Source organism: Montipora foliosa, chromosome 2 (assembly GCF_036669935.1).
Source record: "Montipora foliosa isolate CH-2021 chromosome 2, ASM3666993v2, whole genome shotgun sequence".
NCBI lineage: Eukaryota > Metazoa > Cnidaria > Anthozoa > Scleractinia > Acroporidae > Montipora > Montipora foliosa.
The window spans coordinates 23661612-23671611 of record NC_090870.1 but is presented as its reverse complement, the minus strand read 5'-3'; the positions used below and the strand labels follow the sequence as shown (position 1 = coordinate 23671611).

Genomic DNA, 10000 nt, shown 5'->3' with positions numbered 1-10000 from the left:
AATAGGGTTGTCATGGTTAGTTTTTTAGGTACATGTATACATATTTTGCTATTTATAATAACTATACAGAATACAGGAAAAAAAGTCCAAGTTCCTTCGTACCTCATTTCTGCTCGAGTAAAGAGAGGCTTTGCAGGATTTGATTCAACTGGATCAGCTAACAACGGATGTTCAATGGCAAAAACATTTGTGTTTAATGTATAACTCTTGGTGTCAAGACTGCTATCACACTGTATATAAAGAAGAAAACAGAATCTACCATTGGAAAAAAAACAACAGTTTTCACCCTTTAACCCCTGAACTGGCCATACTTGGTATTTTACTTGTCAATGGGGAACCCCCAGGAGTCAATGGGTAAACATTGATCAAAAGTTTCAGTTTGTGTCTTCCCCTCCTACAGTTGGGACTGCTTTCCATTCTCTTTCCCTTAGCAAGTCTAAAATGTTCCCTTTTGTTTTAAAATTCTGTTCTCAGTTTTTTAAATATCCGTGCACATTTCTATTCTTTTTGCAACCAAGCTTTGATCCTTGTTTTAAATTTGTGGGTTGTGACAGGAAAGGAAACTTCTGTACATTTTGATCAAAAGAGTCTTAATGACCAGCAACACACTTCACTTTATTTGAAAAGAGGTTACTGAGTTTCAGTACAGCTGTAGTTTAAAGGTGGCCAAAAACAGGCCAGTGACATATTTTCTCATAATAACTAGCAAATGTGGCCATAAATAGTTTTAAGAATTAATTAGCATGTACATGTGCTCTATGGTATACATGTAGCCCTAGCTAAAATTAATATTTCCTACCTGAGGTCTACCTGGAACAAAGGTCAAGTTTACTGGTGACACTGCTTTCAGAACATTAACACCATCATGCCCTTTCACATTTGTCTTTTGCAAGTACTGGCTTTCATCAAATACGTCCACAATAGAATTCATGCTGTACCTGCAAACAGCTGAGCCAAGCACTCCAAGTCTAATAATGGACAAGAGAGAAAATCACAATACTGAAGCATCTTGTCAACTTTAAGCATGAGGGCCTTGATGGGTAAAGTAATACAATGCCAGTCCCCTTCTTCAATATAAAATGGCAGAGAGCTATTCCCTGATGAGATCACGAGCTTGAGTGAATTGGTGTTTGTGCTAACAACAAATTTGTACATTGTAGATCTTAAGAAGATCTTAGGGATTAGTAAACCGGCTTAATTTCCTTTGATGCTTGCATTGGGTAAGCTAAGACTTCATCCTAACCATGGATGCATTTCAGTAAGTCTAAAACATCTTTATATCCCTTGTGGCCATATTAAATGGGTCAAACCTTTCCTGTGATTAATTATTATCATCATACAGCCTTCAATTTGTTAAATTTCAAAGGTCCAGCCCCTTAAACCAAAATGCATTGCGGGTAACCTGCCAATTTTGATGCCCTCTAAATTGAGGAATATTTCATTGCAGTTTACCATCCAAGCACGTGCTACTCACTCCATACGCATGGTTGACTTGGATCCTTTATTTTCCGCAATATGCTAAGCACTCTGATGATCAGGTCATATTTGTAAATAACTATTGTTACTCAGTGTGAAAAACGTTAACCTTAAAAAGAGTTTAATTTTTCTGCTCTTGATGCAATGGTTCACACCCCAGGTGCCAGAGAAAAATCTGCAGCTGAGGGATTCTTTCAACTTTGTAACAATTTTGATACCTTTTTCTAAATTTGTAAGTACCGGTAATCTTTTTTCCCACTATGCAATGTAATTCTGTTTTGTAGGTTGTTCCACAAACTTGTATGCAACACAAATTCTTTCAAAATAATTATAATATATTTTTAACTCTTTCTTTCATATGACTGTAATATCAACCATGTAACAAAAAGCCAGTAACTTTTAAAAAAATTCAACTAACTGTGGTGTGGTAAAAACTCCATAAACAAAGTCTTCCTTTGTGACAGGATCAGTATATTGAACAGTAGCCTCTGCAAATTGAAATAAACTGGTCAAAAACAAGGCCAAGCCTGCATATAATGAACATTCTGTTCCCAAAATCGAGTTATGCACTCTGACCTGGTAAAAACTGGGCCAAGAGCCTGAGTGTGTAAAGCATTTTGCCCCACACCCTATGATTCTTATTAACACCCACACTATTAACTCTCCCTGATCAACTTTACTGTGTGACTGAAATCTCCTTAATATGTAAAATCAGCAGGCTGTAACTCAAACTTTCAGCATCTGAGAGTTGAGAGTCAACCATTTAGGGAGCAGGGGGGCAGAGGTGAGAGCACTCGCCTCCTACCAGAGTGCCCCAGGATCCATTCCCAGACTCATATTATGTGGGTTGAGCTTATTGGTTCTCTTCTCTGCTCCAACAGGTTTTTCTCCAGGTACTCCAGTTTTCCCCTCTCCAAAAAACAAATAATTTTATTTGATTTGATTTGAGTTAATTTCGTTAGTGTCCCCAATTATTATTATTATTATTATTATTATTATTATTATTATTATTATTATTACTATTATTATTATTATTACAGCAAATTCAACAAAACTTAACCACAATAATGTATGTGTAAATATCACTATTAGAGCAACTAAAATTATTGTGGGTATAAGTATGAAATACACTGTATTGAAGTGTATGGTTTATTGATGATTAACATTTCTTTATTAATGCAATTTGTTTGAATAAAAAGTATTCGTCTCATTGTTAAAACAACAACATTATTCTGAATTTTGAGCAACATTTAATTAATTTTCAGTAACATTCTTAATTACATGGAATTACTGTCTGTGGTACTGTGTGTAAAATGGATGAGAACAGTGTGTATTACACAGGAATTAAAACTCCTTAGAATCAGCAGATAAAGTGAAACAACTTACGGATTTGATTATAATCAAATGGTATATCTCCAGGAACTGAGCATAATACTCTAGTCTTTACAAATGATGTGAATTTGCCTTTCAAAGAATATTTATCAGCTCCTTGGTCGTACTGCAGAGGAATCATATCAGTTCAGGTAATTCAGAACCCATTTCAGTCATACATGTAAATGTGTTACTCCAAAAAAATACCCATTCCCCTACTTACATTCAGGTTTTGACAATCTGTGTGCCCTAACAAATTAATTACATTGTGGTCCTAGATGTTTCACTGACATTTCAGAAAAAGGTGAAAAAAATCCTTCTCTCTTAAGGAGGCTTAAAAGGGTTTCCAGCTACGCACGAGCATATTCCTGTCGGGCACACACACAATAATCACGCTGCTTGTGTCAGCTCATTAAGATAAAAGGTTGACAGGGAAAGGATTGACAAAATGTTGAATGTGACCTACACCCATCTTCCAAAAGCATTTTCATAAATAACTTGAAGTTCTACTAGATAATTTTTCGAACTAATACTACAAAATAAAATTTGGTTATAGAATATGGATTTTGAAATTTGAAGTTCAAACTGCAATGAAATTAGTTTCTAGTAAGATATTAATTTTTCCAAAATCTGAAATTTAGAGAGTTCTTTACCAGACAAAGTGTGTACTATTACCATAGAAAGAGTTAAAGGACTTGCAGACTCCCTTCCAAATTGCCTGACAATAAAGTATTTTTAAATTATTAAAATACCAAAACATTTCCCCACTGAAGGAATCTTGTAATCCTTTTCCATTGGAAACCTACTGTTACCTGTGGAAAACTGTGACTTCCGAAAAGCTTACATGTAGTGCTCACAAAGGCTTTTTTTTTCAAAGCAGCCATTTCCCTAAATACAATTATAATCATTTTTATCTCAATTTTGTCAATAGCTTTGCCATAAACTGTCAAAGTAACAGTTAAATTGTAGACTGAGAAAGGGTGTGCATCTGATGACATACATGTAGGGATAAAACTAACAATTTTAAATCCTAATCTTTGACAAAAAAAGTGACAATGGTATATACCATACCTGGCAAACTCTTGCGACCCTTGCATAAATTATACCCTAACAATTGAAGCAACAATTCATGGTAACTTTTGTTTAATTGAAATAATACTAATTAAGTAAACAAGCTACAGAAGCATTTCTCAGGGAAGGTGGTGCAAATACTTAGTGCAGTTGACTATAGCTACAAATCGAACACAGTTACTGTAGTTTTATTCAAGCTTTGTTCAAGAAGTCATCAGGCTATTGCAGCATTACTCTTTATGTGATAAGGTAAATGTTAATCAAACTAAGATAATTTGCTCTCAGATGTATGGGAAAAATCTACCGGTACCTAAAAATAACATGATTATTACTTGTGATACAATGTAGATACTACAAAGATGATAATATTATTATTGCCTGTATACCACCACCTGTTGGAGTGAGTGATCTACACCCTTTTCATCAGAAGTGTTGTTACAATTTTAATTTTGTGCATTCCTTATTGATCAGTCATCCCTCCCTTCTACTGGCCAAGTCCTGTCCCCCTCACTTCCCCTGACAATGTTGTTGCTGTTGTTTTCTTGCTGACAAATTCCCCTACTAAGTCCACATTGAATTGGAAGAGTGTGGGGTCATAAATCATTGACATCATGCCAATAGACTAAGTGTAGAAAAAGGTTTCTATCACTAAGGTATCAAGGTGCATCGACAACTTGTGACGAAGATTGACACATTTATGCCTGGTTTTCACGAGTAATGCAAGCTCAAGCCCAGGCACAATAATTGTTTTGTGCTAAGTGAAAACATAAGCGCTAGCATATAACAATATAGAAGGCTCTATTGCTGGAAATTATGAGTTTTTACCAGTAAATTGGTTATCCTGCATGCAGACGTCTCCAATTTCCTTTGTTGCCCACGGAAAAGGGAACGCCTGCATTAAGGCATAAGTGAGTAGCTTGAATTTCAGCCTGTATCAGAATCAGAGAAGGATGTGGCAAATGTTATCCTAAATTTGCCCTCTAATAAAGCACCTGGCTTTAACAAAATTCCAGCAAGAATACTTAAGGATAGTTTACCAGCTACTTTGCATAATTATAATTAGGTCTCTGATGAATAATTCCTTTAGATCAGGATATGTTTGCACATGTGTAGAAAATCGCAGAAGTAATTTGTGTTCATAAAGATGGACATGTTGGAAACCCATGCAACAATCAGCCCATATCACTGCTACCGGTATTATCCACAGTATAAATGAACGGTTGGCTCACAGACAATTTGTCACGTATGTTCTTAGACTATAAAAACAAGCTATCACAATTTCAAAGTTGCAATTCAATTTATAATTCCACTGAAATGGCTCTCCTGTCTGTCACTGATGAACTATTAAAAGCTATGGATGAAAAGAAAATTTCAATACTGGTGTTGATGGACGTCAAAAGTCTTTGACAGTATGAACCATGACATGTTGTTATTTAAACTTCGCAGCCTTGCAGGTGAGTATAATCACCATCGTGGCACTGGAATGGTTCAAAAGTTACCAACACTTTCGTATCAGGGATGTAGTTTCACAGTCTCTTCCAGTTGATTATGGTTAACATAGGGAGTGGGTAATTCTCACACTGAACATACTTGTTACCGGGTAAGCACCATATATAAACACACTCTCTGACTTTGCCATTAGGTTTAGGTGTGATCACCGTTGGTGCACACCATTCTGTTGATTCATCTACAGGTGCTATGACTTTTGAGCATGCTCTGAATTTTACCCTTGGTTTTCCTTGGTACAGACAAAGCAAAAGGTTTTGATATCTGTCTTTGAACTTGATAATGTATTCTTCATCCATTTTCCCCAAGCCAGTGAACAGATTTGGGTAATCGTGCATGACCTTTGCTTTGAAATCACCACTGGTTGCTTCACTCACCCCCTACTTATGAGCTTCAACTTTTCTACTACGGTCCTACCTAAGAGTGGTCAAGCAAGGCTTTCTACTACATACCGGTAAATATCTTCATTGACGGACTCTTGATTGTTGGAAAGGTGAGCTCTGAATACTCCCTTACAGTTCATTGGTATTTGCATGGAACGAGCAAGACTTTATTGGTAGGATGTAGATTTGGTGGACTTTGCATTTGAAGGACATCAACCCCAGTGCTCAGCTTGAACTTTACTCTTTTCGATATTCGCTGATATTAGGAAGTCCACGGCGTCTTGCCATTGCTTTAGACTTCATCTAACTCATCTATCCGTCCTAAGAAAAATGATTCTCAAGCCTCTACTTCAAGAAGAGTTTCGGATTTTTGTTGCAAAGAGTTATGACATCCCTTTGCCCAATGTCCTATCTTTTCGCAGTTTATATTATTTTGAGAGATGAGCTGGGCATGCCTTTTTTGGATGAGAGCTTCCTAAGCAACAAGGGCATTTAGGGTTCATACATATACTGACGCATGAAGTTTGGCTTGCATTTGGTTTTACAGTAGACTTTTGGATGGAAACTTAACTTTCTTTCTTGGCCAACCTTTAGCAATGTTGATGACCTCCATTGGTTTTGGTTTGAACCAGCCATAGAGAAGGCATTTCGTAAACGGTCACTGCCATTTGGACGACTAACAACAATTTTCATTGTTAAGTTTGTTGTTTTCAATTGAGGGAAAAAATACTTGATCTAGGACTAGATTAGCAGCATATGTCACTTAGAATTTTGAAAAAACCATAGAAAAAACTTTTAGAAAAAAAACTTTAAAAAGTTAAGCAAGCGATATTAACCACTACACCACCACTACCAACTTTGCAATATTAAAGAATTTAAATGAAGCTAACCCCAACAATTCATTGAAAGCCAACCAAATAAAAAGGCTTGGTTAGTATTAAAGAATGACATAGACCGGTCAAAAATGGCAATGAATGTTCACAAAACGGAAATTATTAGCTTCACCAACTCATGCTGTCTTGCTGGATTGAATCTCGTAGCTTTTTCCAGAGTTAATTTTGGATCAACTTGTACCTTTTCTGAGAGGTCTTGATTTCGCAGTCCCACAGTGACTATGATGCACTTTCGAATCAGTTTGTCTTTCAATGCATCAAGATTGCAGTATCTTGTGAGACCATAACCAGTGATGAAACTGTCCACAGATTCACCCTCTTGTTGATTTCTTGAGTTAAACTTTGCTCACTTTCGAATCTGTTTTTCACCTGTTTATAGTCGGTTTCTTCTTCTTCTTCTGTAAGCTCAAAGGAAAGGAAGATGTCATCAGCTTGATCTCCCATATACATGTAGCATATTTTAAGTGTTTGCCTGCTTTTCTCCACTTCGCTTTTCCAGCCCAGTGGCTTTGCGAAATCGCTCAAATTGTTCAATCCATTTGGGCCAACCTCCTAGCTTGAATGAGAATTTGTCCTGAAGAGGAACTTGGAAGTTTGTGATCAGTCTGATATCTGGTTCGGCTTGTCCCACTGAAATAAGAGCTGTTATGATAGCCCTTGTCCTTGCATTGCAAGAAAAAGCCAAGCATTACATTCCAAACCTTTTTACCAAAAATACCACAGAATCTACTTGCCAGAAAATTGGTAATTTTAAAATGCATACCAACCTTGCCCTTTTCTATAGCTTTTTCCCTCAGAAAAAAGTACACAAAATTGTCCTTATATTCAAATGACGACACAAAGTTAGCATCTAGAAATAGAGAAAACATTAATATGTTTTTGGAGAATAATTTTCAGTTGAACCTCCTATAAGCAGACACCATTGGGACCAAGGGTAAGTGTCCGCTTACGGGAGGTGTCCGCTTATGGGAGGTTGAAAAATAAAAGTGCAATAGAGAGCATATAATGAACCACAACAAGTCTTTTAAAGCTTTTAATTAAGACAACTTGTAATTATGTTCCAAGGTGTAGATGTTGTAGTTCAAATTTGACTTTGGAACAATTTGTTTTTGAACTGGTACAAAATATATTGAACTGGTACAATTTTAATTTGTACTGGTGCAAAACAGTGAAAATAGTTTAATGTTTGTTGAACACAAAGAACACACTTCATTGATAACAGCTGTTTGCCATTCATTTAGTTAGTTCAAGAGGTTACTGAAATAAGGTTTGTTGAGCATTCAGAGCAGGACAGAAATATTGTTGGAAATACTTAACAGTCTGGTTTGACCAAGAATAACATGAGTGGTTTTAAGCACTAATTTACACAATTTAAGCCTATACACTTGTTCTAATGGTTAGCTTTTATTTATCGTCATGATGTACTAAACATAAACATTATTAAAGAATAATTATAATTATTTTAAAGCCTCTTCATTTAGTGTATGTGGTGACAAGGGGTAAGGATTGGTTTTTGGCTTATCATCAAGTTACCATGAGTGTACCAGTCCTGCTGACATTAATAATGGTTTGGATTAGTTTTATCATGTTGTATGCAATTCATTTTGCAGACTATAACAGCAATACATGAATCATGTCACTGTTTCAATAAGACAAGAAATAAAGTGCAGAAATCGTACAATTTAATTTTGCTATTTGTCATTAAATTAAATAAATAAAATAGTATTTTGAGATTAGTGTCTTCTAGCAATTTGTTTTGTTTTTCCATAATAGAGTTCAATATATTCTGTACCAGTTCAGAAAAAAATGTACCAAAGGAACAAATTGAACTACAACATATTAGACAGGCCAAACGTACATCACTCCGATTGGTCAAGATAGGAAATTCAAAGACCTCAGAGCTTAGCTCTAACAAGTACATCTTTCAAAGACCTCCCTTTTCTAATATATGAAATTAAGGAAGATGCCATTTGTTCATTAGAATATGTTTGAGATTGGGTGACGAAGCTCCTGAAGCATGCGCCTAACTCAGCAACAGTTTTTACTACGGGAAAGTGGAATGGAATTGCCTTGCGGGTTTAAATTTCAAGGAGACAAATTTTCGTACGACTGGCTTAAAGAAAAGTTAAAAGAGGAAAACTTTGATGTAATGTAATGAAAAAAAAAAAGGTAATTGCAATTGCACTTTTGTCAAGGACAATGTACGGTTAAACCAATAAAATCAAACCCATTTCATGAGAGATTTTCTTGATATTGTCTACTGTCCACTTACAGAAGGATATTTTAGACCCTGTGGACCCTGAATAGGTGTCAGTGTCCGCTTGTGAGAGATGCCCGTTTACGGGAGGTTAATATGTAGTGTTTTAGAGGAGAAGCAGTTTGGTGTCCGAATTCAGGAGGTGTCGACTCCACTTACATGAGGTGCCCATTCGTGGAGGTTCAACTGTGATTAAAAGAATAATCATTTCGATTCTCCTTTGACTCAATAATTATCATATTTGTCACCACCACACCGAAATGTTTCAGCAACCCAGCTTTATGGACGAATGGTGGGCAAAAATTGAAGGGATGAATGCCCCACCCCCAAACTGTGCAAACATGTAAGGGACTTTTTTGTAGGTTTAAGCCATAAATGGGCGTATTGAAAAAACTGTATCACATGAAAACCAAGAAAAAGGAAGCATTATTTTAAAAAAGGTCTGGAGTATATATAACACTGTCTTTTTCAGTCTATATGTACCGGTACATGTTTTCATCCAGTTCTTGTATTACACATGAAACAGTTCCATAGCACCCCTCTGGCCCACCACCCTACAATCTTGGACAAATTAAATGGAACATTGAGACCACCCCTCCCCCCAAACTCAGTGATGGGAAAATGGCGCGTTTTGGTCTTCACGCACCTTCATCCTTGATTTGGGGGAGAGGGGGCATTTCTGTTCCATTTTATTCTCTCCAAGATTGCAATCTTGGACAAATTAAATGGAACATTGAGACCACCCCTCCCCCCAAAATCAGTGATGGGAAAATGGCGCGTTTTGGCCTTCACGCACCTTTATCCTTGATTTGGGGGAGAGGGGGCATTTCTGTTCCATTTTATTCTGTCCAAGATTGTAGGATGTGTTTTGCAAGAAACCTCTTTTTTTCATTTTTATGCACTCCCTTTCAATCTCTCATAATGGCCCTCACTTTGTGCATTTATGAGGGAAAGGGATATCAATAATTTAATATTTTCCTTATTTGCTATGTGACAGTTAAAGAATGAGGGATGACAATATACCTTTCAAGACCAACTCAGTA

The 10000-nt window shown here is 36.4% G+C and overlaps 1 protein-coding gene across 2 annotated transcripts in view; it reads right to left on the bottom strand.

Annotated features, from left to right (window-relative positions):
* Positions 1 to 10000, bottom strand: part of LOC137992709 (semaphorin-1A-like) — a 62498-nt gene that overhangs the window by 21971 nt on the left and 30527 nt on the right. For both annotated transcript variants that reach the window (XM_068838192.1, XM_068838193.1), the window contains exons 8-14: positions 9981 to 10000; positions 7468 to 7550; positions 3919 to 3954; positions 2863 to 2974; positions 1895 to 1964; positions 800 to 968; positions 103 to 230 (exon numbers count right to left, since the gene is read on the bottom strand). The exon at positions 9981 to 10000 is cut by the window's right edge and continues 109 nt beyond it. In XM_068838192.1, coding sequence (XP_068694293.1) covers positions 103 to 230; positions 800 to 968; positions 1895 to 1964; positions 2863 to 2974; positions 3919 to 3954; positions 7468 to 7550; positions 9981 to 10000 — 618 coding nt within the window. The remainder of the gene's footprint in view (positions 1 to 102; positions 231 to 799; positions 969 to 1894; positions 1965 to 2862; positions 2975 to 3918; positions 3955 to 7467; positions 7551 to 9980) is intronic.